Here is a 27,812-nt window from a genome sequence, read left to right as displayed (position 1 = left end):
CCCATCTCCCCGGTCTCCGGCTGCACTCCGTGCTCACCCAGCCTGTGACCGAGCGTTTGTATCTCTGGCACCCGACCCCATGTGGAGTCTCCAAACCCAGCAGATCCCTGAGGTCCGTTCCCGCGCCGCTCCTCCCAGGGGAGAAAGGGGAGTCTCCCCAGCTCTGCCGCTTGTTGGGTCCCTGCTGGAGGAGCAGTGACCTGACTTCCAGTAAGTGGTCGCTTCTCTGTTCAGAGAGTTGTTGCTACTCTCCTCTTCGATCTCCTGTTGAGTTCGTAGGTGTTCAGAATGGTTTGATCCCTATTCAGCTGAATTCCTGAGACCAGACGAAATCTAGGTCTCCTACTCCTCCGCCATCTTGCTCTGCCCCGAAATTTCCAATTTTCACATGTGGTTTTATTTCCTCTCTTTGTGCAGAGAAGCCTCATTCCAATTACCCTAGATGGTGGAGCCCATAAAGGCGAAAGAGGGTTTCCCTCTCCTGCCACCCACATGCTTTTGTTTTATTAAGGAGGACGTGTTGTAATGAGCACTGAGTGTTATATACAAATAATGAATCGTTGAACACTACATCAAAAACTAGCGATGTACTATATGGTGACTAACACAACACAATAAAAAAAAAGTATGTACTGTTTTTGCTTGTAGAGGAATAGCCACACCTAAATGTTGGTTTTAGGGGTTTTTTATAAGTAATAAAAAATTATTGAGAATTCCTGGGATGGTGGTTGTCATCTCCCAACCTGAAAGAAGGAACCAACACTGTAGGAAATCACTCAAAAACCACACTGTCCCAACACCTCTGGCCAACACAGGGAGGAGCGAAATCATCCCCCCCCCAAAAAAAAATTGGTCAGACTTTGTTCATCCAAGAAAACTTGGGAGGAGAGATGCAGGAGGAACCGTCACATGATACTGGGGGTGGGATGCGGGTGTGCTGGGACCCCAAGCCTCACCAAGTAAGCAATGAGCTTGGTGACCAGGAACTCCATGCCCAGAGAAGTAGATCTGATTCTCCCCTGATTTCTGAGGAACCAGCTTGGGGTACAGCCACACCTAAATGTTTTGAGAGTTGTATAGTAGATGTGAAGGAGAGGGGTACTAGAGTCACAAAGTTTGTAACCTTTGACAAAATTTCATTTCCCTCACCCCCAACCTCTAGCCACCACAAATCTAATCCTTTCCTATGATTTCAGCTTTTATACATTCTACATATGAGTGAGATCATACAGTAGTTGCTTTTCCCTGACTTATCTTACTTAGCATAATGCCCTCAAGGTTATTCATGTTGCCATAAAAGACGGGATTCCCTTCTTTTTATGGCTGAATAATATTCCATTGAAAAAATATATTTTTAATGGAATATTATATATATATACCATCATGGCTCTCTTGCTTTGAAATTTCCAATTTTCCAATTTATTGGAATTTCCAAATTTCCAATTTTCATATATATATATATATATATATATATATATATATATATATATATATATATCTTCCACTACATATTATATTCAGGTTATTTCAGTGTCTTAGCTTTTGTAAACAATGCCACAATGACCATGCAAGTTCTGATATCACTATGCCATAGTGATTTCAATTCCTTCAGATAAATACCCAGAAGTGAGCTTGCTGGATCATGTGGCAGTCCTATTTTCAATATTTTGAGGATAGTGTTTTCCATAGTGGCTATGATGTGGGAAACAAAGACAAAAGAAAAAAATGAATTTCCTTATTACTTGCAGCCCATTCGATGGGTCCTTGAGACAGGGAGAGTGACCTTCCTCTGGGACCTGGGCTGCCTCAATGTTAATACTTTGCTGGGAGTTCCCAGCAGCCTCACCAGGTGAGAAGAGAATGTCACTTCCTGGCAGGTGCAAGAAACTCAGAATACTTCAGGGACCTCATGAAGAGGAATTCACCCAAACCTACAGGTATTGGAGGCATGTCTGATGACAAGCACTTGGCTTGGCTTCTGGCCTAGAGAGGCTACTAAAAGTTCAATCGAGATTCCTTATGAAAGGTCCAGCAAAGCAGATTTTGAAAGATCTATATGGCCAAACGTTATTCTTGCTAAGCTTATGTAAATAATTAGGTCAAGTTTGTTAAAACTGGACATGTTTTGGGCACCTGGGTGGCTCAGTTAGTTAAGCGACTGCCTTCGGCTCAGGTCATGATCCTGGCGTCCCGGGATCAAGTCCCACATCGGGCTCCCTGCTCAGCGGGGAGTCTGCTTCTCCCTCTGACCCTCTTCCCTCTCATGCTCTCTGTCTCTCATTCTCTCTCTCAAATAAATAAATAAAATCTTTTTAAAAATTAAAAAATAAAATAAAACTGGACATATTTTTCAAATGAATTGGTCCTGATTTGGCTATCTCAGATTTAAAATGAGGGTTATTATAGAGAGAAAATGTTTCAACAACACATCTTTATAGATATTAGATTTTAAGCACTCAAGACTTGACTCTAGGTTTATAATTTGCTCTGACCATTAGACTATATTTTTTCTTTTGTTTCCATAAAGGTGCCTCTTATTCATTACTTGATTACTTGCTAAACAAAACAGAGGATGGCTCACACCACTTGCTATGCCATCGAGGCCTTAAATGACTTTCAAAATGGTATTGGGTATTTTAACTGCACAAGATGGAATATGTGCTACCATAAGAACAAAATGTTGGGTATATATTCCAGATATCACCAAAAAGATATTGCTAAAAAGATATAGATATTCAAACAGCACTTTAAATGCTCTCTCTCTCTCTCTTTCTCTCTCTCTCTCTCTGTCCTTTAGTGATTGGTTAAACTCCTGGACTGGAGAAAGATTTTGACCAATTATCAAAGTTTTTTTTTTTATTCAGGCTTCTCTTTCTCATTATAATATTAACCTAATTTGTTGTCTTTTCTGGTGTCTCCCTATCTGGTGTCAAGACCCCTTCACTGTCATGACTTCCACGAGACAGATAATCCTTTCTACTCAAGGAGGTTCATATGTTATCTACCTTGGTTTGGCAGCCTCTGTCTTTGGTAATTCCTATGTATAAATTCCCCAGCTGACCAATGTTGACCCAAAGGTAAGAACATCTCTATGCCCCTATTCAGCAGGAAGAAGTTACAGAAGACTTCCATCCCCGGCAACCTCAAAGATTTAAGGGCCAAAACTGTTCAGGGGGGAATGATGTGGGGAACAAAGGCAGAAGGAAATGTAGATAAGATTAAATATCTTTATGACCTGCAGCCTATTGACAAATACTTCAGGCAGGCAGAGTATACCGTTCCTCCAGGAAACTCCCAACTCTCTTAATATTAATGCTAGAGAAAAAAAACAACCTTAGCTTGATAATACCTAGGCCTCTAGTATCCTGTGACTCTTTACCATATGAAACTCATTTTTGGATATTTCCTTTTGTCTCTACCTCCCCAAACTCACAAAGTATATAATCTGCTGCTCCTCACAATCCCAGGGCAGTAGCTCTTACCCCCGTGCTTTAATAAAACCACCTTTTTGCACCAAAGACTTCAAGAATTCTTTCGGGGCGGGGGGGAAGCTCCGAGCCCCAAACTTCAAACCACATCATATAGATGGAGTGCTGGCAGGCAGTTTGAAGACCCCTTCCCAGTTATTGAATTGAGACCACTTAGGTTAGAGTTTTAGCATGCTTTTCTTTGTTCTATTTTCTGTCTGTTCTTTGGAAATCTGGAGTGACCACAGGGTTGGATTCTGGGAGAACCCGCAATCAACATGGGGGCCTGTGGTCAGCTGGAAAGACTGTCAGGGTCTTGGGCTCAGACACCAGCCTCCTCTCCACCCGGCCTCCCCGACCCTAGTGTTCCATCAGGTCCCAAGCGCCCCCTGCTGGCTCTCGATGAGGCTCGGGCAGAGGAGACCTCAAAGTTTTATTCCTGGGATTCTGCAAAGCGAGGCGTGTAGGTGCTGGGTGGATCCCAAGCCACGAGCTGGCGGGTCACCGGGGGCCCGAGCTCAGCGGCTCCACGCGCAGCCGAAGTCCACCCTCTGCGCGCAGGATGAGCTCTGGCTTCCGGCGCGGCTCCTCCTCGTTGGGCAGGACCCGGAAGCGCAGCAGCGTGAGCGCCAGGACCACCTTCATCTCGGTCATGGCAAACGTCTTCCCAATGCAGTTCCTGAGGGCGGAAGTGGGGGCTCTGACTCACCAGGGACCCCAGCAGGTCCCATCGCGCCCAGAACTTGGGCTGGGACCCCTAGTCCCGCCCGCAGGGATCCATAAGGGGGCTAACCGTGCCTGGGACCCCCATGTGGGCTTGCCTATCCCCTGAGCTTGGCCCAGACCCCAGCCCTGAACTCAGGCCAGCAGACAGGGGGAAGGGGCTCTGCCCACACCGAGGAGCCCTTGTTAGACCCACGCAACCTCCACTTCCCAAACGCTTACCTCTAACCTCTGGAAGAGGGGAGAGGAGAGCCATCCTCAATTTCCCCCTTTCACGCCCTCACAGCCCTGTCTGGGATCTCAGTCCCAGACCCCTGGCCCCACCACCCTGTCCCGCCTCAGTTGCCCACTGCGCTCACCTGGGGCCTGCAGAGAAGGGAATAAAAGCCAAGGGCGACATCTTCTTGATGTTTTCTGGGTCAAAGCGGAAGGGATTGTATACCTGGGGGCAGAGAGAGGCAGGGCTGCTGGATGGGGTTTCCCAGGACAGCCAGCTTGGGAAGGGCAGACTTGTGTTTGATGGTGGAAGGTGATGTTTGATTTGCCAGGTCAGAACCCTGCGCCCTCCCCTAGGTCCCCCTGGGGGAATAGACAAGGAGGTGGGTGGGCCGTGGGGACGGAGGGGGAAGCAGCACCTCAGGGTCTGGCCACACGGATGGGTTGTGGTGGGTCGCGAAAATATTAACGAGGCAGGTAACACCTGTGGGAGATGAGGGACCAGTCAGGAAGTTTCCCTCTGCCTGATGGGCCCCTCTTCCTACCCAGGAGGATCCTCCCCCTGAGGTTGTGGGCACCTTTGGGGATGACCCGGCCATCTGGGAGCCTGATGTCCTGGGTACAGCAGCGGGCAATGACTATAACCGGGGGATGCAGCCTCAGACTCTCCTTGATGCACATGGTCAGGAAGGGCAACTGGGTCAGGTCGTCCCTAAGGAAGCCCCCCAACAATTACCCAGGCAGCAAAAACAGAGACCCTCCCCCCCCCAGTCCTCTACTGCCCCATGAGATCTCCTCTCCCTATACCAAAATAAATTCCAGATGGATCAAATATCTCCAAACTCATTGAGTTTTGTACATTAAATATGTACAGCTTTTTATGTCAATCATACCTCAATAAAGTGGTTTTTAAAAAAGAAAAAAGAAAAGCAATATCACAAAAGAAAAGAAAATTTAGCTGGGTGTTTTTAGAAGGTTTTCTGAGCAAAACACGGCACCCAAAAGCCAACCATAAAAAGTTTTACAAATTTGCATAAAAATCACATATTGTTTCTTGCAAGAGAGCAAAATCAAAAGCCAAATGAGTGAGAAACAACAGAAACAGATCCAATGTTCTTTCTATCATGGTATTAAAGATACTAGCTAATGCAATTAGACAAGAGAAAAAAGGAGAGTAATGCAATCTGAAATGTAGGGGTAAATGTGTCATTTTTGGCAGATGGTGATTCTATGCTTAGAAAACACAAGAGAATACACCAGAAAACCTTTATAAACATTGAAGATAAAGTAAGGGGGTTAGATTCTTTTTCTTTATTTTTTTTAAAGATTTTATTTATTTATTCATGAGAAACAGAGAGAGAGAGGCAGAGACAGAGGGAGAAGCAGGCTCCCTGTGGAGCAGGGAGTCTGACGTGGGACTCGATCCCAGGACCCGGGATCATGACCTGAGCCGAAGGCAGACGCTTAACCGACTGAGCCACCCAGGCATCCCAGATTCTTTTTCTTTAATCCCCTTCAAATTGTGTGGCGATTTAAATTTTTAACAGCTCATACAGTTAACTGGTTCAAACTGGAAAACTATAAAACACCACCCCTCTGACTCAACACCACTCATTTCCCATTCTCACAGTTTGCTTAGGTTCTGATTTTTTATTTATCCTTTCAGAGTTACTTTTTTGCATTAAAAAATTTTTAGAGTAGCATACTATATATTATGCACACTGCTCTGTATCTTTTTCATTCAACAGTATAGCATTCTCTTCTTGTATATTTCTTGGGATTTGTGTCAAGAAGAAAGGCATCCATATTCTGGAATTATAAAATAATTTCCCACAGTTTCCTCTAGAGCTTTTAAGACACTTTTATTTTTTTATTTTGTTTAAAAAAATTTTTATTTTAAATATTTGATTCCATCTTGATGTTATATTATTACAAGACATGAGACACAAGTTGAATTAGCTTTTTTCTGGATAGCTCCCCAGTTATTCCAAGAGCTTTTTAATTTTTTTTAATATGAGACTCCATGCTTACAATTTACTAGGTTCACTGGACACAAAATTTACATGCATATTAAAAAAATGTTTTCCCTAATGATGTACTATATGGTGACTAAATGACATAATAAAAAAATCTTTTTTAAATTAGTTTTCCATGTTGAAATAACAATCAATTAGAAAAGATAAAAGAAAAGATGATGATGATGATATAAATACCTGGATTAAGCTTAGCCCCCCAAAAATATAGAGATTGAAATCTGTATATTCCAATGAATTTTTAAACTTCTCTCAATACAAATAGAAGATATGAGTCAGCATAGCAACAGAAGTGTCTTAGAGTTAATTTAACAAAATATGCATAAGATCTCTATGAAAAAATTTTAGACTTTATCAAAAGACTAAAAGTATTCAAATATCCAAAAATGGGAGTATTCCTTCCACAATCTAGGATGGTATGTGTTCATATCATGAAGTAATCTGTTTCCACAAGTCAATCATATATTTAACTCAACCAATAGAATATATTCAGTTCAAGTGAAAATCTACCTGATACCTTTAGGAATTTGATAACCTTACTCTAAAACATTTCTGGAAGGATAAAAGATCATGAAGGGTTAGGTCAATTTTAAAATGAAAGATTAGGGGGTGCCTGGGTGGTTGGTTGAGCATCTAGCTCTTGATTTCAGCTCAGATCATGATCTCAGGTTTGTGGGATCGAGCCCCATGTCAGGCTCCATGCTCAGCGCAGAGTCTGCTTAAGGTTCTCTCTCCCTCTGCCCCTCCCCACCTCTCAAATAAATAAATAAATCTTTAAAAATAATAAAAATAAAAATGAAAGGGTGCCTGGGTGGCTCGTTTGGTTAAGCATCTGCCTTCAGCTCAGGTCATGATCCCAGGGTCCTGGGATCAAGCCCCGCATTGGACTCCCTGCTCAGTGGGGATTCTGCTTCTCCTTCTGCCTCTTCCCCTGCTTGTGCACTCTCTCTCTCTCATAAATAAAATCTTTTTTAAATTGTTAAAAAATAGAAATGAAAGATTAAGGAAGAGAAACTCACTCTACCAGATATTAAGACCTACCACAAAGGTGCAGCGATCAAACAAGCAAACACCCAGCGTGGCCATGCTGCAAGAACAGGAAAAGAGACCCATGCAACAGAAAATGTGAGTAACTGAAGCCTTAACATCTGGTAAGGGAAGCCCACAAAACCCTAGAATAAGGATAGACAGTAAGGCTGTGAAAGAAAATTTGGACAAATTTGTCTCCATAAAAATTAACCAAAAGTGCCCCTCAAAAGTCAAAAGGCAATCTTTTGCAACACAAGAGAGAAAAGGATTCCTTTTTAAAGTGAGTTATTATAAGTAAATATGAAAAAAGAGAAAACCTCAAAGAGAAACAACAACAACAACAACAACAACAACAAAAAGGTGAGTACCACTCACATAAAGTGAAAGACAAATGGCTTATCAACGTGTGCAGAAGAAAAATCCAAATAGACGTGTTTAAAAAACACACGAATGGCCAACAGGTACATGAAAAGGTGCTCAAAATCACTCATTATCAGGGAAATGCAAACCAAAACTACAATGAGATCTCCCCTCACACCTCACAACTGTTAGAATAGCTATTATTAAAAACACAAGAGATAACAAATTCTGATGAGGATGTGGAGAAAAAGGAACCCTGTGCAGTTGGTGGGACTGTAAATGGATTCAGACACTGTGGAAAACAGTATGACGTTTCCTCAAAAAAATTAAAAAACAGAACCACCACACTATCCAGCAATCTCACCTCTGGGTAGTTATCCAGAGAAGATGAAAACTCTCACTCAAAAAGTGTATATATAACCCCATGTTCACTGGAGCATTATTAATAATAGCCAAGGTTATGAAAACCACTTGTGCCCATCAATGGATGAATGGGTAAAGAAAATGTGATATATATTCAATGGAATGTTACTCAGCCATAAAAAAAGATATCAAGCCATTTGCAATGATATAGATGGACCTTACAGGCATTATGCTAAGGAAATAAGTCAGACAAAGAAAGACAAATACCATATGATTTCACTTATAGGTAGAATCTAAAGAAACAAACAAACAACAAAAACAAGCTCATGGATACAGAGACCAGATTGGTTGTTGCCAGAGGTGGGGGGTGGGAGGAAAATGGGTGAAGGAATCAAAAGGTAATAACTTCCAGTTATAAAATAATTAAGTCATAGGGATGTTATCTACAGCATTACATAGTTACTGTATTTTCATTAATAATACTGTATTGACTATAGTTAATAATACTGTAGGTAATCATACTGTATTGCATATTTGGAAGTTGCTAAGGGAGTAGATCTTAAAAGTTCTCATCACACGAAAAAAAAATTCCATAATTATGTATGGTGACAAATATTAGCCAGACTATTTGTGTTGATCATTTTGCAATATATACAAATATCAACTCATCTGTTGTACACCTGAAAGTAATAGAATGTATGTCAATTATACCTCAATATTAAAAAGTGTTGGGAGTAGCCCCCCAAAATGTGCAAAAGATGTTAAACCTCTTATTTAAAGAAATGTTCATAAAAAGAGGAAATATGAAAAATTGGCAAAGATTAAAAATTCAATACAATAATACCATAGGTAAAGGTATGGGAATGCTGACAACATCAAATTCGGCTGACAGGAGTAGATTTGTAATAGCTATCAAAATGACAAAAACTCAGACTGTCTTTGACTCAGCAATTGCCTTTCTGGAAATTCGCAGTGGAGAGAGGTTCACATGTGTAAGCGTGGGTCACTGTTCACAGGTGTTGACTATCCCGTGTTTATTTTAGCCAAAGGCTAGAAACAATCTAAATATCCACCAGTGGGAGAGATTTAGATAAATTATGTCACAGACATTATGGTGGAATATTACACAGCAATCAAAAAGGAGGAATTAGGGCTCACAAGTCCTATCACACACTGCAGGCTGAAAAGTAAATCAGCGCGGAGACTCTGGAAGGCAATCCAGCAATGTCTAGTATAATTGAGAATACTAACGTGAGTGACCTAAAGGGGTGAACCAAGTAAACCATGGACAGCTATGCAGCACACAGAAAGAAAGAGCTGTAAGACACAGTGTTGAGTGAATAGAACAAGTTACAAACTGTATGTATACAGAAATGCAAATTGTGTTAATGGACAAAAAGATGAGAGAGACAGATGACAGATATAGATGATATAGATAACAGATGTATAGATAGACAGATAGTTATGGAAAGACACATGACAAATCAACGAATCCGGAAACCCCTAGGGAGACAGGAGGGCATTCAGTTGGGGGGCAGGAAGTCAATGATAACTGTAGTCTCCTTTATAACGTCTCAGGTCAAGAAGGACTTGTTCTCGTCATTGTTTTTGTAATTCAAAACTACTTCTCCAACACTCATGTTTTGAGGAAAAGAAAAGATCTCAAAGACACGCTGCCGATGTATAGACCTTAATTCCCATTGGATGGGGTAGGGAGATAGTTTTCATATAAATGTAGGTATAAGGATAGGGGTCTTCTGGAAGGACACATAGGAGATCATTGACAGGAGTTAGTCCTAGAGTGAAGATTTTTTTTAAAAAGTTCATTTCTATTATAAACTCTTTCTCCTAAAAATTTATCAATTTATTTGAGGGGGGAGGGGGATGGGGGAGAGAGAGAGAGAATCTTAAGCGTACTTCACGCTGAGCATGGAGCCGGACATGGGGCGCAATCTCACAACCCCGAGACCGTGACCTGAGTGAAAATCCAGAGTCAGATGTTTAACCAACTGAGCCACCCAGGTGCCCTGATTATAAACTCTCTTTTACAGGGGCACCTGGGTGTCTCAGTCGTTAAGCGTCTGCCTTTGGCTCAGGTCATGATCCCGGGGTCCTGGGATCGAGCCCCGCATCGGGCTCCCTGCTCCAAGGGAAGCCTGCTTCTCTCTCTCCCACTCCCCCTGCTTGTGTTTCCTCTCTTGCTGTGTCTCTCTCTGTCAAATAAATAAATAAATAAAATCTTTAAAAAAAATTCTCTTTATATACATTTTTTAAATCAAGTGTATAGTTTTGTTTGAAATCTTGGTTGAAACAGCATAAAAGTGTTTCTGTACTCTATCCCCCAGGACCACTGTGCTGAGTGAAGGCTTGGAGTGGAAAATACTACTACAAGATGCATGTCCAGTTCAATGCCTGCTCAACGTCCCCAAGCCCCTGGTCTGCCCCAGACCTCAGAATCCCCTCCCTGGTCCCCATCCTGCAGCTTGTCCTCTCCAGTATGTTCCCCACACTAGCCCTAGAAAGATCTTCCTGGTACCCAGATCTGACCTGTCTTCCTCCTGCTCAAACAATTCCACAGTTCCCCATTGCCCTTGGGTTAACAACTGAAACCAATGACATTGCTTCTAAGGTCTCCCACAACCAGCCTCTGGTGCCATTCCCCAGCCACACCACCTCACCATGAGTCAGTGTCTCTTTCTCTTTTTCTTTCTGTCTGCCCCTGTGTGTCTGCCTGTCTGCCTCTCTTTCTCTCTCTCTCCTCCCCCTCCTCCCTTCTTTCTCTCTGTCTCTCCCCTTCTCCCTCCTTCCCCCTCTCTTCTCCCTTTCCCTCTTCCCTTCCTCCACTCCTCTTCACTTTTGCCCACTCTGTCCTCTTGAACTAACTGCACCCCAACTACACCCAAATATCTACTGATCATCACTCAGTGTCTCAGCAGAGGCACCCTCTCTACCCTTAGCCTTGCCTCTCATACTCTCCACCCTAGTCCAGCCCATGTGGACCAGGAGTGTCCTGACCTGACACAATTCCCCCACCAGTCTAGAGCTCTTGGAAGACAAGGGCCAGGGCAGGTTCCTTCCTGGGTCTCCAGGACACAGTATGGACTAGTAAGAATTGGAGAAGGTACGGAACTGGGAATAGAAAGGCAGTGTGGCAGTGTTCTCTGAATGGGGGTTGGATGGATGAAGATGCAGGTGTTCCTGGACAAGAACCGAATGATTTTAAAACCACATATCCCAAACGAATCCTGGACTGAATGATATGGAAGAAATTAGAAGGCAAGAGAGAAACAAACATTTAGGGAGTGAAGATGTTCAGGGCTAAAAATATGATTTAAGAGAGAAAAGTAAGAGAATGGAGTGGAAGTTCACTTACTGAATATGTACTAAGTGGCATCATCTGCCTTCATACATTGTCACTAATTCTCTCAGCAGCCCAGATCTTTCTCACTTCTCACTAAGATTCTTCCCCTTCCCCAACTAGGGAACAAAGCCAATGAGAGAGGTTCAGGAAAAAACCATGACGACCTGCACTCACCATTCAATCTCTTGAGGCTCACGGTCCCTCAGGAGCTCTTGCACCTCCTGCCGACAGCGTTCCTGGTATTCTGGGTGCTTTGCAAGGTTGTACAGGACCCAGGAGAGGCCACTGGCTGTGGTGTCATGGCCTGAGAGGCAGCCAGACTTACATCTCTGGGCTTATTCAGCACCAGAGGGTGGACAGCACCCTTAATTAAGGGCGTCAGGGGGGATGGGGAGGATGAGGTGGGATGGGGTGGTCCAGGGCCAACCTGCCAAGTCCTTGGGATTGGACAAACCCCTGCCCCCCTATAGTCCCACACTGGGATGCTCACCCTCAAACATGAATGTGTCAGCTTCAGCTCGGATGTCCTTGTCTGACAATTGTTTTCCATCTTCATCCTGGAGAGAAATAAGACACCCCCCCGACACACACACACACCGAATCATATCAGCTCTGAGACCTCCTGAGCCTAACCTGAGACAATCTCTGAAGCTCCAGCAGCCATCCACAAACCCAAGCCCACCCTACGCTCTTACACCTCCTTTGCTCTCTCTCGCCAGAGACCCCGCTCCACAGCTCTCCTCCTTGACCTCTTTCCCTCCTCCTCCAATCCTGGTGGAATTCAACGATCCATGAATATTTTCATGTTTCTACCTGACGAGGACTTTCAGAAAAAAATTGAAATGGCAACCTGGATTACAGGAGATTGAATGACAACTTCCCTTGGAAGTTAGAGATTGAGCATTGCTCCAGAGCCATTTGCTCACATTCTAGGATAGTAAATCCAGAGATTCTTCAACTCACCTGGCAATAAGCCAACAGAACCTGTAAACATTGTTTTGCCTTCTCAATGAAGAGGACTTGTTTATATACCAACACACACACACACTCTCTCTCTCTCTCTCACACACACACACACACAGAATAAGAAGGGGCAGATTTGTCAGCAGTCCTTCATAAGTTCCAAGATTCATAATGCAGAGTTACCTCTCCTGTGATGGAAGCATGGTTGCATGTACAGATAAAAGCATCATGTAGCTCTCAGAAGAATTTTAGAATGAGGAACCACACCTACAATGCTACTTGGGCTACCCTTATTTCCATGAGCAATAAATGGGCTTCTCTGATCTAGGTTCTTGTATATAAATAAACACACACACACACACACACACACACACACACACACACACACACACACACTAGACTACCATATTAAGTAGAATAAAATCTCAGGCCCTTCCCAGTTTCAGACATAGCAGTCCCCTGCAGGCTGCATTGCACATAGTCATCTCTAAAACATATCCCTAAGCCATCCCTCCCTTCCTCAAGCACCTTCCATGGCTCCCCAGTGCCCTCTGAATCAAGTCTCAGTTCCTCAATCTGAAATTTGAAATCAAAACCCATTCTACCTCTTGAATTCAGATCCCAGAGAAACCCACCTTGGTCAGCAGGAGGACATCAATAAAGTCCAAAGTCTTGGTCTTAGCCTTGGCCTCGAGGAAGTCATCAACACCCTGATCAGAGAGAATGCGGCGCCGCTCCTGGATGACAGCATCTGTGAAGTTGTGCACCAGGCGGCAGGCTCTGCGGAAGCGCTGTCCATCTGGAGTGAGGTAGTACAGGAAGTCCGTGTGCATGAGGATCTGTTGGTGCCGTTTTGCCACAAGGGCACTGAGCTCTAAGATGGCAGCAATATATTCACTAGGCTTCCTGCAGGATGGGGACATGAAGGGGGGGCAACAGCTTAGCTCACCTGAAGACTGAGAAAATGCCTCCCACCAGAAGCTGGGAGCTACCTCCAATCAGAAAACTGAGTATCTGAGAAGAGATGGCCCCACAGGTACATGGTGGGGATGATCCAGGAGACGTGACTTTCCAGAATTTCTTCTCTCCCTGATTCCCATTTCTATGAGCAGCCCCCATGCCCCAGGCACCCTATCCCAGTTGAGACATTATGCTTTCCTCCTCCTTCTCCATGCAATTCAGACTTTATCTTCTCCCCTTTGGTCAGTGGACCCAGGCCCCTCCCTAGTCTTGCATTCAATGTCAATACCATCCGCCGTCTACACAACGATTGGTCTTCTCTAGAGTCAGATGTCCAAGAACAGCTTTGACCATGACCCTCAACTGCTCAACCACCTTCCATGCCTCCCTGGAAACCTCAGGATAAAGTTCATATGCCTTTGTCTGTATCTTGAAAGTCCTTAAGATACAGCTCCTGCCAAACCCTCCGACCTCATTCCTAAGGTGACTCCTCACTGTGGCACATGCTTTGCTCACTGTGGCCCCATGGCCTTTATCAAACATTTCTACCTACCTGAAAGGATCACTCTTTCTCTTTCCCTTCCTTGTCCTTCAATGTCTAGCTCTGATCCATCTCCTCCAGGAAGTCCCCTCTGATTGTGCTGACCAGTCCTCCCTTCTCCATTCACTCCCTTATGTTCTCATGCCCGGGGCAGAGACTCACTCCTGGCAATTGCTGTCAAAACTGAAGACACATTTCTGCAGACTGTCCAGGGTCATGAGGCTGATGTGTTCAAACATGTTCAGATGGGTGCTGCCCTCTGACACCAGGCGTTTCCACTTGGCCTGGGAAGAGAAGGAGGCAGAGCAGGGTCTGGAACCTGCCTCCCCTGAAGCCCTTCTCAACACCAACCTCCAAGATGGAATCCCCCAGACCCAACCTCCTGGCCCCAGGCACCCATCCCCAAGGAGGACCAGGCTTGGGTAGAAGTAGAAGCTGTTATTATTAAGATCCCATGGCTGAGAGTCAGGAGACCTGGGTTCAAATTCTGGCTCTGCCTCCTATACTCTGTGTGCCCTTGGTCAACTCATTGCCCTCTCTGGGCTCCACCTGCCAAAGCTTCAGTAACAGTTAAGATGACTTGCTCTGGTGTCAAATAAACCAGGATGGAATCCCAGCTCCACTTATTAGCTCACGTGCTAGCTGTGTGAATGTGGGCAAGCTCCCTAACCTCTCTGAACCTCATTTTTATCACCTGTAATGGACAAGATTATCTCTACCTTATAGAGTTGTGAAAATCAAATGAGACACTATATGTCATGGAATGTGCACATAGTTTCTAGCAATAGTAAGTGCTTAATGTTAGCTTTCATCATTTCATTGTTATAAATTAAGAAAAAGTCTCCTTTTTCCACTGGGTGGCTCAGTCGTTAAACATCTGCCTTTGGCTCAGGTCATGTCATGGGATCCAGTCCCCCTTCGGGCTCCCTGCTCAGCGGGAAGCCTGCTTCTCCCTCTCCCACTCCCCCTGCTTGTGTTCCCTCTCTCGCTGTCTCGTTCTCTGTCAAATAAATAAATAAAATCTTTTTTTAAAAAGAGAAAAATCTCCTTTTTGAGAGAGGTAGCCCATGGTCACTGAGCTGCACATTCTTTTTTTTTTTTAATTTTGTTATGTTATGTTAGTCACCATACAATACATCATTAGTTTTTGATGTGGTGATCCATGATCCATTGTTTTCGTATAACACCCAGTGCTCCCTGCAGTACGTGCCCTCCTTAATATCCATCACAGGGCTAACCCATCCCCCCACCCCCTCCTCTCTAAAACCCTGTTTGTTTCTCAGAGTCCATAGTGTCTCATGGTTCATTTCCCCCTCCGATTTCCCCCCTTCATTTTTCCCTTCCTTCTCCTAATGTCCTCTGTGCTATTCCTTATGTTCCACAAATAAGTGAAACCATATGCTAATTGACTTTCTCTGCTTGGCTTATTTCACTTAGCATAATCTCCTCCAGTCCCATCCATGTTGATGTAAAAGTTGGGTATTCGTCCTTTCTGATGGCTGAGTAATATTCCATTGTATATATGGACCACATCTTCTTTATCCATTCATCTGTTGAACGGCGTCTCGGCTCTTTCCACAGTTTGGCTATTGCGGACATTGCTGCTCTGAACATTGGGGTGCATATGGCCCTTCTCTTCACTATATCTGTGTCTTTGGGGTAAATACCCAGGAGTGCAATTGCTGCGTCATAGGGTAGCTCTATTTTTAATTTTTTGAGGAACCTCCACACTGTTTTCCAAAGTGGCTATACCAACTTGCATTCCCACCAACAGTGTAAGAGGGTTCCCCTTTCTCCACAACCTCTCCAACATTTGTTGTTTCTTTCCCTGTCCATTTTTGCCATTCTAACTGGTATAAGGTGGCATTTCAATGTGGTTTTGATTTGAATTTCCCTGATGGCTAATGATGGTGAACGTTTTTTCATGTGTCTGTTAGCCATTTGTATGTCTTCTTCAGAGAAGTGTCTTTTCATATCTTCTGCCCACTTTTTGACTTGATTATTTGTTTTTTGGGTGTTGAGTTTGAGAAGTTCTTTACAGATCTTGGATACCAGCCCTTTATCTGTAGTGTCATTTGCAAATATCTTCTCCCATTCTGTGGGTTGCCTCTTTGTTTTGTTGACTGTTTCTTTTGCTGTGCAGAAGCTTTTTATCTTGATGAAGTCCCAAAAGTTCATTTTTGCTTTTGTTTCACTATGAGCTGCACATTCTTGCTGGTATGCTCCCAAAAATGCAAGGCCCTGGTGTTCTATACTTGAGCCATTTCTCAGAGTTGTGTTTGCAGCAAACACCTTTAGGTGTTTAGGGATAGGGTAATGTTTCCCCCTGGACAAATGTCAGGCTTGCTTCTAACGTCTAAAAAGTCATAGAGTCCCTAAACCTGGTACCCCTACCCTGTCATGCAACATACTGCATAAGCACTGAAGACCACCTGTGTTATCCTCATGAGATTTGGTGACTTACAGAAAGAATGCAAATCAAGAAGCCTGTGTGCTTGTTGTACCATGAGTAATAAACTGTCTTTTGTCTCTGACACAGGAGTCTCCTGTCTTCTGACAGAATCCACAAAACAATAACAATCTCACTCCTCAGCTTGCAAGTATGAAAAAAATCCCAGGCACTTTACAAAACCTCCACCTCCATTTCTTCACTTCCCTATATCCATACCCTCTGCAACGTGATTTTTCAGCAACTGCCATTAAGAGGTGGAGCCTCTCTCACTACCTTTGGATTCTATGCTGGCCTTTTGCCTTGCTTTGACCAATAGACCATGGTGAAAATGATGAGATGATCTCCCTACACCTAGATCTCAAGAGGCATTGAGGCTTCCTCTCAGTCTCTTGGAACCCTGCCTCAGCCATGTGAACAAACCTGAAATGCCTTCTGGAGGGAGAGAATCACATTAAAGAAAGTTCAGTTGTCTGAGATGATACCACTCTAGATCAGCCTGCAGCCAGCCAAGCCCCAAACATGTGAGAGCCCAGATCTTCAAAGTATATACATGACCCACAGCTGATCACAGGTACATGTGACCCCATCCGTGTCCAGAAGACCCAGCCAACTGACTCACAGACTTGTTAGCAATAATAAACCTCAATGGTTTGGGACCAGTGATTTTGGAAGTGGTTCATTAATTCAGTAATAACTACTGTGTAATGTTCATGGACATTCAACTGTGTCTCAGGTTCCAAGGCTTCTTTGCAAGGAAAACAGAGAAACTAACACCTTCTGAGCACCGTCTTTGTGCCAGGAACATGACTATATTACATTATCTTGACCACCCTGCAACGTGAGGACCACTATTCCCATTTTACAGCTGAGAAAATTGAGACTCAGAGAGCAAGAGCAATGGCCCCAAAGCTAACCTAGAAGAGTCAGTATTCCAGACAAGACGTCACAGAGCCCCCATCACCCCCAAGGCTTCAGCTGGGACCCTGGGTTCAGAAGACTTACATGCATGACATTCACGCTATCATTGAAAATCTTCATATAGAGCTTCAGGATGTTGAAGTGGAAGGCAGGTGTCAGCATGTGGCGGTGGCTTCTCCATTTGTCACCAGCACTCAGCAGAAGCCCATCCCCTAGTAGAGGCAGCCAGGAGGAGTGGACAAGAGCAGTGCCTTTCCCTGGGCCTCCAAGGTTGTCCCCAGTACCCTTTACCCACAGTTACTCACCCAGCCAGGGCTTCAGGAAGTTGTAGAAGACAAAGTCCTTAGGCGCAATGGCAGCTGACATGAATGAGGACCATCAGGAGATGCACTTTGGGTTGGGGGGGTAGAAGGTCCCAACAGGGGTCTGCATACCCCCTCCAAGCCCAGCATAATAGGAATGGAAACAACGGCAAAGGAAACAGAGAGGAGTGGGGGGGTGAAGGGAGACCAGACCAGGCTGCAGCACAGAGCAGAGCAAAGGGAGAGCCTGCAGACACACCCTTATGTACTTAGATGCACCCTAACATGACACAACACACCCCAACAGACCTTGACATGGCTCCTACCTGGTCGGACATGTTCAAAACCCCCAAACACAAATCAGCACTCCACAAAATGCCTTTACAGGAAAGTAGGACACCTCATCTGTCCCAGAGCCCCCTGACCTCTCCTGCAACAGTTGACATGGCCCCACCAGGTGTTGGGCTATGTCCTGACATGTCCTGACATGAAAGAACATGCATAACACACACTGACAGGATGCAACATGCTCTGACATGGACCCAAAAACAACCTGACAAAACCTCAGTGTGACCCACAGATGGTCCAGACAGGACTTAAATATGACCCACTAATGTCACAGCTGTGGACTAGGTATGACACGGACATATCCTAAGACCTGCCCTGGACAAGACTCACATAAGCCCTCAGCATTTCTCAGGACTCTGGGTCGCTGACCTCAGACAAACCCCAAACATGGCCCAGACATGACCTACAGAAGAACCGGACATCTCAAATGGTTTCTCAGACAAAAACCAGACAGACCCCACACATGCCTCAAATATCCCTGGCCACAGACAAGCCCCAGACATGACTAAAGGCATCTTCACTTGATCTCAGGTATAACTATATACCAGGTATAATCAAGCATGATGTATACCAGCTGTAACCAGAAGGCAGGTGGAAACATAAATGTGAGCAGACATGGCCACCCAGCAGACATTGCACAATCACACCCTAGGCGTGAGCACACATGACTGCAGGTCTGGCGGGGGGGTCCAGGTGAGACAGAGACAGTGGCATCTCTACCACAACCCACCCCCCATCTGCAACTGGGCCACCAGCCAAGCTGGAAGCAGCACAAAGACCTCAGCAGTGAGTAAGCCGTGACCATGGTGTGTCTACCTGGAGCAAAGAGCACAGGCTTGATGCAGGTGGGGTGGAAGATGCGGATAACTGCATTCCAGGGACCCACCCACCAGCAGCACACATCCCCATAGCTCCTTGCCAGGTCCCGTGTGTACAGGAGACCTTCCTCTGAGCTCTGAATCTGGAGAGGAACAAAGAGGACCCAATTCACACTCTTTCTAGGTGGCCATGGGATAGAAAGACGTGCAGGGCAAGACCCAGACCTGAGCCTCATGAATCCCCTCCAGCAGCCCAGCCTCCTCCTGGGATCCCTCCCCAGACCATCAATATGACAACTGGGGTCCCCTGATTACAAAAACAGAAAGGGTCTTTCCCCATTTGGGATCCCAAACACCACGTTCACCTGGCTTCTCTTCTAACCTCATTTTCCAGATAAGAGAACTGAGGCTCTGAATGATGAAGTCACTTGCCTACAATCTCCCAGGTACTGAGTACATTCTTGAAATCTAAGCCCAGGTCTGTCTGAACCCAGAGCCTCTGTTCTTAGCTACTGAACTGCTTTGAGTCCCAAAATAATAGCTCTGAGAACTTAGGCTTGCCAAAACCAGGCAATCAGATCCACAGCAATTAAATGAAAAATTGGGGCACCTAGGTGGCTTAGTCAGTTGAGCGTCTGCCCTCAGCTCAGGTCATGATGCTGGGGTTCTGGGATTGAGTCCCATATCAGGCTCCCTGCTCAGTAGGGAGTCTGCTTCACCATCTCCCCCTGCCCCTCCCACCTGCTTGTGCAGTCTCTCTCTCTCTCTCAAATAAATAAAAATTTTTAAAATTAATTAATTAATTAATTAAAAATTGACCTTGGGGTGCAGGCCAGGAAAATTAAAGGGAATTCTGCAACTTTTCCTGGAACTGTTGGGAATAAGCTGACTTTTCCACAGGGGTTGAGCTTCTGGGACTCATCTTTACAAGAATGAGAATGAAGCCATCACAGTGCAAAACAGAACCAAAAAAAAAAAAAAATGAAGACAGATTTTGATGATGTTGTTTGAGACCTGGATCCAGCCATACCTCAAGACAACATCCCTGGACTTCACTATAAATAGATGTCCTTTCTTTGATTAGACCATATGGGGTTGAGTTTCCATCACTCACAATTGAAAGAGACCTTGGCAGCCAGAGAGAGCTGGGGGTCTTCCCTGCTAACCCAGAATTTGGGTGTCAAAGCCAAGGTCTCTGTCAGATGCTGCTCATTTCCCTGCTCAGCCTGATCTGTCTGGAGGTGGAAGAAGCAGAAGACGGGAAGGGAGCCAGGCTGGGGTGGGCTCTCCTCAGGGAGATTCCTGGGGCCTGGAGCAGGAGGGCAATGAACATGCAGTGGACAAGCTGTAGGATAGGGTGGAAGGAACCAACCCACCAGAGTGTCTGTGGATATCACAGAAATAGCAGCTCAGGTACTCCACCCGCTGCCAACCCTCATTGCTCTGGCCCTGGGGATGGGTGAGCGCGAGACCAGGCCCAGCAGGAGACCTCAGATGCTATGGATGTCCACAGCATCACTCTGCCCTCTGCTTTTAAAAAATTTTTAGTCTTGTCCCAGACCCAGGTCCAGTAACGCCTCCTCCAGGAAGTCTTCCAGCCTGCCCCAACAGAGGCCTTGATTCTCCGCTGGGCTGCCACAGCCATCTCCTTCTGGCCAATTCCTTATCTCACCAGTTTGGGGATTTCTCTGTCTAGATCCATCTTCTCAAGATTGGGGATTCCTCCAGGACAGAACCTTGGAATGAGGCCTCTTGGGGCCCCCGTGGTGTTGAGAGCACCAGGGTGGGGGTGGGAAAGCAGACAGCAGTGGAGGGAGGAGAGGGTGAGAAGGGGGTTGGAGAATATAAGAAGGGAAGAGGAAGATGCTGAGAGAGAAGAGGGAAGGAGTGGCCAGGGACCTGCAGGGGCTGCAGGGAAGCTTGGAGATGAGGAGATTAAAAGCCCTGGGTTGTGTCAAGGCGCCCACCACCACAAGCTCTGCATGAGTACCTGAGGCACTGGTGACACTCCGGACCATGTCAGGGTGGCAAGAAACGACCAGGGGGATGGTGGGGCCCAGCCACAACTTAAACCCCTGGGTGTACGTGGCCACCAGCTGAGTTATGACCCTCAAGCCCTGCTCCGTGGGGGGGACCTACAAGGAAACAGGGGTCGTCATCTCCCCAGAAGGAGCCACAGCAGGTCCCCCTGCAGCCTCTGCAGTGCACAGGGCGTCCAGATTCTGCATGGATAGAGGGAATCTCTGCTTCCTCCTGCTCCCTCCCTCTGGGGACAGGAGGGTCCTGGAGGCCTCTCCACGTCCCATAGGTGCATCCTAGGTCACAGGGAGAAGACATGTTCTCTGCCCACAAAGAGGCCAACCATGGCTTGAGAAGTCAGATTTTTCTTCTCCTGGGAGTGGTTCCAAACTCAGCAAGGTCCCCATGAGGAAGGTTTGTGGTCAACAGGGTGGCCTCAGGACTTCTACTGGGGCTCAGTCCCACACCTTGTCATGTCCTGGCCGGTTCCTCACATGGTGAAGGATCAGCAGACCTTCCAGCCCTGGCAGACCCCAGGGGACAGAGGTGAACTCTGCTCAGCAGTCAAGAGGGCAGCTCCCACCTATGAGCCCTTACTGCCTGCTGTAAGAGCTGTGCATAGAGCATCCTGTCTGTCTGTCTGTCTATCTATCTATCTATCTATCTATCTATCTTCCCTGAACCTATGGACTCTGATCAGTTGTGCCCTTTACAAATGAGGAAACCGGGCCACATCCCCCAAATGGAGAAATGGCATGGTTAGCTCCTGGGGATGCATCCTCTCCAGTGTCTCTCCATCCCTCTAGGATGCCCCATGCTGGCCTGACAAATACTCCCAGGTGCTCCAGACAGGTGAACAGAAGCCATTTTCACCTTTTTGACTGCCCCGTGCTCCCCAGGGACCCTGAGACATTTTATGAGGTTGGTCCAGAGAGGGAGAGTGACTCAGCTGAGCTCACACAGCAAGAGGAACTAGAGGAGAGAGAGTGATCCAGACCAGTCTCCATGGCCAAGCCGTGGAGGGGGAGTGGGAGCAGTAACTTGATAACATTCCTGCCACCCCCAGGGTTTGTTAAGAACATTCCAAGACCCAGAATCTAAGGCAACCTTCACAATGAGCCTCAGGAATGCCCCCGTTCTGACCTTAACTATAATAAGCAGTAAAATCACAGGAAGTCCTTCCCCCAGCCATGGTCCTCATCCTGGGCAGTTAAGGTGAGCTGTGCCCATCCATCAGCCTGCCTGGGGATGGGAGGAGCTAGCTGCTCATCCTTTGGCCTTGACCATGGCAGGGGAACGCAAGTTTACCACCTGTGTCATCAAACGCTTAATTTGAGTGTCTGCTGTAGGCCAGCCGGTCGGCTGGGCATCTAGTGCCTGCTCCCCAGAGCAACTATCTAGTTGGAAAGGTGGAAGATAAGTAATTGAACAATTAACTCTTTAATTAAGCATGAGCAGACCCACAGTAGAAGTCAATATCTGGGGTGCAGGAGAGGGTGAAAGAAAGCTTCTGCAAGGGGAAGCGAGTGGTTAACTTTATTCAGGTTGCATAATGGGCCCATTGGGACATCTTAGCAGGGAAGAGGAAGCTGTCCTGGGAAGGGGTGTGGGTGGGAAGCTAGACCCCTGTGGGTTGGGGTAGGGAGGTCATAGCTAATTCTTGTAGACAAGTGAGCAGACACAAGGGAATGGGCCAGGCAAGGAATGGACCCTGGACAGCGCCCTGGAGAAGGTCTCCAGGATAGCTCTGGGCCCTGGGAACCCCAGGGGACTGTGCCTTTGCAGCCTGCCATGGGAGCCCCTCAGGGGGACATTAATAGAGGGAAGAGAGGCAGGAAGTGGACCCAAAACAGGCTAAAGGTGGGAGGACAAAGATGTGCAAATGGCTTGGGACAGCCGAGTGGAAGAGTGAGTGAGTAAAGAGGGGCTCCACTAGCCTCCCTGCTTCTCCCCTGACCCAGACCCCAGCCCAACCCCTGATCCCCACTCCCGGCCCCTCAGGAAGTCCATCCACCCTGATGGCCCAGACCATGTCCCACCCACACTCACCAGGCCCACGTGGCCCCAAAACCAGCTCCGTCCTGGGGGCTGCGGGAAACACCGGAGGCGGCAGCAGATGTCATGCAAGCGGTGGCTCCAGGCCAGGACGCGGGCCAGCAGCCAGGTGGCCCCGGCCAGCAACAGGAGCAGCCACGGGGAGGCGGCCAGCTGCCCCAGGCCCAGCCAGGACAGGCTCCACTGTGACATCCTGGGGCACAGGGGACAGAGGGGGAGCCCCTGAGACCCAGCAGTGGGGCAGAAAGTGAGCCCCCTGGACTGCTCACAAATGGGGGGGCTGGATGGGAGGGACAGGGACAGGGAGGGGCAGGGAAGGTGAGCACGGGGGAACTGGGCAAATGGGGGGTCAAAGGGGGAGGAGGATCGGGAGAATTCCAGAGGAAGAGGCAGAGGGAGAGGGAGAAAAGGAGACACAGAGCAAGAGATAGTTAACTACCCACTGGTAGCCCCTCTTACCCCAGGACAGCTGCTTCCTGGAGCACCCCCCCAACCTGGGCAGCATCCTTCCCCACCCGGTGCCAGGACACCCAGCCTGGTACCTTCAGTCAGGAGCAGCTTAACCACACAACCTCCTCTCCTCTCCTCTCCTGTTGGGAAGTCTTTGCCTCTGGCCCCTGACCTAGGGGACAAGGCTACCAGGAGCCAGGCTAAGCCATCCAATCCCTGCCTGCCTTCTTACACCCTCCCCACTTGGCAGTGGGCCAAATGGTGAGGGGGAGGGGGACTTGAGCGTTATCAAGATAGTTTAGGCTCTGGATCCTCAGAACTCAGCACTTCTCTCGTGGGGTGGGGGGTGAGTTGAGGGCTGGGCAAAGGTGACTCTCGGCCCCCAAGTTAACAGCCACCTCTGCCCTTTCAAAGCTGGGGTGCAGCAGGTAAAAGCTTCAACTTGAGAGTTCAGGTGCCATGGGAACAGGATCAGGCCAACCTCCTCCCAATACATCTCTGGTTTCCCCTCAATGTGTGAGTCAGGAGGGTGGCCTGCACCATTTTTCAGCACAGAATCAGGAAGCCTCTGGCCTCTGGACTGCACACCCCGGCAAGAGTTCAAGTCCTGCCTCCAAGCAGCCCAGAGCCTGGGTTGAAACATGACTGCTGGGGGCAGGAGCAAAGAAACAGGCATGGCTGGGGATTACCTGCATCAGATTCAGGGGTGAAGGGGTCCAGTCTGAAGAGGGCACCTGGGGGTGAGGAGGTAAGGCTGCAGGGGCCAGGGACCAGGAGAGGGCAGGGCCCAGACAGAGGAAGCAGAGCTGGGAGACCCTGCATGGAGTTCTGCCCCACCCTGGCTATGTCTGTGGGCTGTGCCAGCCCCCTGTGGGCTCAGTCTTGCCATCTGAGAAATGGGGGGTCAGATGAGGGCCTGAGATTAGGGCAGAAGACAGTTTCACAGGATGGTGGAAAGGATCAGAAGCCTCCAAAAAGACAGACTGAAGAGAAAGGGCTGGAAACCGGTATTTGTTCTACTGTGTGTCAACACTCCACGTAAAGTAAACCTACTCTTGCAGAAGACTGTATGTAAAGTGCACCTACTGTGTGCTGGGCACCTCAAAAAACATGCCTACAGTGTGCTGGGAACTCTACATGAAGTGTGCTTACTATGTGCCAGGTACACTATATAAAGTGCACCCACTGTGTGCCAGGGACTCTCCACAATGTGCGCCTTCTGTGTGCCAAGTACTCTACACAAATCCTGTGTATGCCAGGTGTTCTACCTAAAGCATGCCTACTGTGCGCTGGGTACCCTCCCTCAGGCATGCCTCCTAAGTGCTAGGTGCTCTACCTAAAGCACACTTACTGTGTGCTAGGTACTCTATGTAAAGTGCACCTACTGTGTGCTGGGTGTTCTATGTAAAATATACCTACTGAGTGCCAGACATACTACATAAAGAGTGCCTACTATGTGCTAGATGTTCCACATAAAGCATGTCCACTGAGTGTGCCAGGTATTGTGCACAAAATGCTCCTCCTGTGTGCCAGGTGCTCTACACAAAGTAAACCTACTGTGTGACAGATGTTCTGCAATGAGATAATTCATCACACACACCCCCCTCACCTCTCCAGGCCAGTGCCCTAAGATCAAGCAGAGGGACCCAGGCGATGAAATCCACAGGAGGGAAGATACCTACTTCACGGAAGAGAAATCTGAGGCTCAGAGAGGGCAAGCCTCTAGCCCAAGTTGCAGAGCTGGAAAGAAACCAGGTCTGTCATATTCTCAAGCCCAAGCCTTTCCCCACTGCCATGCTGCTCCACACTGTTCATAAGGGACAATGCCCTGTGAATCCAGGGACACCTCTATGGTGGAATCCCAGGCAATGTGGTGACCCAAAGGGAGAACCCTTGAGACACTCATATTGCCAGGTAGATTATCCTCTCACATCCAGGATGCATCAACCAACGGATCTAGTGCTCCTCTCTGGGCCCCATCCTTGGTCTTGTCCAAAATTGCCTATGGGGTGGTCTTAGGTGAGAAGACATGAGGGGATGGGCTCCTAGCAAAGCTACTGAGCAGGGGATGGGGAAAGAGTCCTCCTGACATTGGTAGGGTGTTGGTGAGACCCCAAACTTCCCCCTCCCCCAATCCCATGGGCCAGGGGGTTCAGGTGAGTTCCTAAAGCCCTCACCTGCCCTGCTTTTCCTCCCTCTCCATGGAGGCAGACTTCCCCTGCTGGCAGGTCCATCCACATATTGGTCAGGGAGCATGGCCAGAGTACACTAATCCAGACAGGATCCTGGACACACAAGAGAAAGAGCCCCCAGTGCCCACAGGGTCTCAGCTCCCTGGGGACCTGCTGTGTGCCAAGAATGGGCAGGCAGCTACAGCAGGAATGGCACTTACCCACATGAGCCACGATCTTGTTTTAAGCCCCGTAGTTATATTCACCACTTTCCCCCACTCATTTTACAGACAACAAAGCTGAAGCTGAAAGCTCTTTGAGTGACTTGCCCAAAGTCCTACAGCTGGTGAAGCCAGGCCATGCACCAGGCATCCCCACTTCACCCTGGGTGCCCTGAACCACCAGACCGAGTTCCTTGCATCTACACATGGGCATTTCATTAGCACCACCTCTGAAGGTAGCAGGAATAATTTTAAAAGACAATGCACATAAAACACATAGGACAGAGGAAGGGCTTAATAAATGCCAGTCGCTGTTATTGCTACTGTTGTTATATAATTATCCAACAACCCTGCAGTATCACATTCATGCACTTGTTTTTACAGAAGAGGAACCAGAGATTCAGATAGGGGAATCAACTTGCTCCAGCCCCACAGCTGATTAGGTAAATATGACAGCAAGGTGACAAAAAAAGCCTTGCACATAGTCAATGCTCATTGAATATCTGGGGATGAAAGAAAGGTTTGCAGCCATGAGCCCTAAGGATTGGCTACTCAGTGTGGCCCTCAGACCTCCATCATAGGTATCACCTAAGAGCTGGCAGGAAATTGAGAATCTTGCACCGCTACTCAGAAATATTGACTCCAAACTGCATCTAAGTAGAACCTCAGGAAAACTGTGTACAAGCCTTCAAGTTTTCAGAAATGTTGCTTTAAGACCTCTGAGACCAGGTTCTGCAGGGAAGGTGGGGAGGGGAAAGACTTCACTTCTCTGATTCCCAGGGTTGGTTTTTCTTTTTTTTTTTTTTCCACTTATAAAATCAGGAGAAAAATCTAAATCTCCAAGGGCTGTCCACACAACTGTTAGTTTACTGAACATCTCTTGTGTGTTCGGTGTATTTTAGGCACTGGGGATGCAGCAATGAGCACAGCAGACCCCGTCCCTGCTGTCAAAGGGCTCACATCTTGTGGGGAGAAGGGCAGTGATCAAATAAATGATCAAGAACATATCAGTGATTAGGGGCCCTACCTTAGGCCAGGCATCAGGGTGAAAAGAGATCTGAAAGAAGGAGGAAAGTCACCAAGGGCAAGCGTGGCATGGGAGATACCCATGCTGCACAAAAAAGCAAGTGGGTTCTTGTTCTTTTGACACTGGGGCTAAGAGCACCAACAGGCAAGATCACACAACTGACCAAGGCCAAGGTAGGCAAGCAAAATCTGGCCCCATATGGAAGCCCTAAGTAGGTGTTGACCTTTCACCAGTGATGCCAAGGACTAAAACCCCAGCAGGTCTCTGCAGCATCACAAAGGCAGAGTCTATCAGACCAGAACTCCCCCTGATTCCTGAGGCAGGAAGTCTCAGGTGGTGTCTTTCTGCTCTGAGCCAGAGGAGGCTGGAGCATCCCCAGTGTTTCTCACCCAACAAAGAATGTCTCAGTTGCCAAATCACACAATTTGGCTTATGGAATGTCCCCTAGCCAGTGCTGGAGGGAGGACGACCACACAGAGAGGCAGAGGCTGATTCTTCCACTCCCACCCAGAGCCAGGCAGTGGGCGAGCGTCTGTCAGACCAGAGGTGGCAGTCACTCTGTGAGTCACCAGCTTTGGGCACAGACTGTCAGCCTTCCTAGCCTCAGTCTTCATATCTATAAAGTGGGCTTGATAAAACATCACAGAGCAATGCAAGCATTCTATCAGACAGGTCAGAGAGAGGAGGGGAAAGTACCTTTCGAAGTGATATGTGAAGGGAATTTTTCCATTTGTGACAACATGGATGGACAGATGGACCTTGAGGCCATTATGCCCAGCGAAATAAGCCAGACAGAGAAAGACCAATACCATATAATCTCAGTTATATGGAATCTTTAAAAAATAAATGAACTCATAGAAACAGAGGACACGTTGATGGTTGCCAGAGGCAGGGTGTAGGGAGTGGGTGAAATGAGTGAAGGGGGTGAAAAGGTACAAACTTCCAGTTATGAAATAAGTCAGTCCTAGGGATGCAATGTATAGATTCATGACTATAGTTAATAACACTGGATTGT

The 27,812-nt window shown here is 47.0% G+C and overlaps 1 protein-coding gene across 3 annotated transcripts; it reads right to left on the bottom strand.

The window, feature by feature from the left end:
- Positions 1–3,646: 3,646 nt before the first annotated feature.
- LOC113917975 (cytochrome P450 4F3-like) lies at positions 3,647–23,525 on the bottom strand. Of its 3 annotated transcripts, none has more exons than XM_027586087.2 (13): positions 23,471–23,525; positions 22,923–23,121; positions 20,845–20,989; positions 17,692–17,745; positions 17,471–17,598; positions 14,179–14,300; positions 13,151–13,421; positions 12,043–12,109; positions 11,727–11,856; positions 4,985–5,118; positions 4,826–4,890; positions 4,550–4,632; positions 3,647–4,146 (listed from the first exon to the last, which is right to left on the bottom strand). In XM_027586087.2, exons 2-13 carry the CDS (start codon positions 23,118–23,120, stop codon positions 3,969–3,971), a joined length of 1,575 nt encoding a protein of 524 aa, XP_027441888.1. In that variant the 5' UTR covers position 23,121; positions 23,471–23,525; the 3' UTR covers positions 3,647–3,968. The 3 variants fall into 3 exon arrangements, 2 of the variants coding, with proteins under 2 accessions (XP_027441888.1, XP_027441889.1); XM_027586088.2 differs by lacking the exon at positions 20,845–20,989 and adding an exon at positions 18,853–18,997; XR_003518401.2 differs by lacking the exon at positions 4,826–4,890.
- Positions 23,526–27,812: the final 4,287 nt, after the last annotated feature.

The sequence above is a fragment of the Zalophus californianus genome, chromosome 1 (genome assembly GCF_009762305.2).
Source record: "Zalophus californianus isolate mZalCal1 chromosome 1, mZalCal1.pri.v2, whole genome shotgun sequence".
Classification (NCBI taxonomy): Eukaryota; Metazoa; Chordata; class Mammalia; order Carnivora; family Otariidae; genus Zalophus; species Zalophus californianus.
This window is presented reverse-complemented; position numbering and strand designations above follow the sequence as displayed.

What these genes read in the sequence shown, in the direction of transcription:
- LOC113917975 (XM_027586087.2), bottom strand. Translation starts at nt 23,120, where the DNA reads ATGTCACAGTGGAGCCTGTCCTGGCTGGGCCTGGGGCAGCTGGCCGCC. An exon ending in TTTGGGGCCACGTGGGCCTG is followed by an intron (nt 20,990 to 22,922) that starts GTGAGTGTGGGT and finishes GTTTCCTTGTAG; the next exon opens with GTCCCCCCCACGGAGCAGGG. An exon ending in GAGTGTCACCAGTGCCTCAG is followed by an intron (nt 17,746 to 20,844) that starts GTACTCATGCAG and finishes CATTCATGTCAG; the next exon opens with CTGCCATTGCGCCTAAGGAC.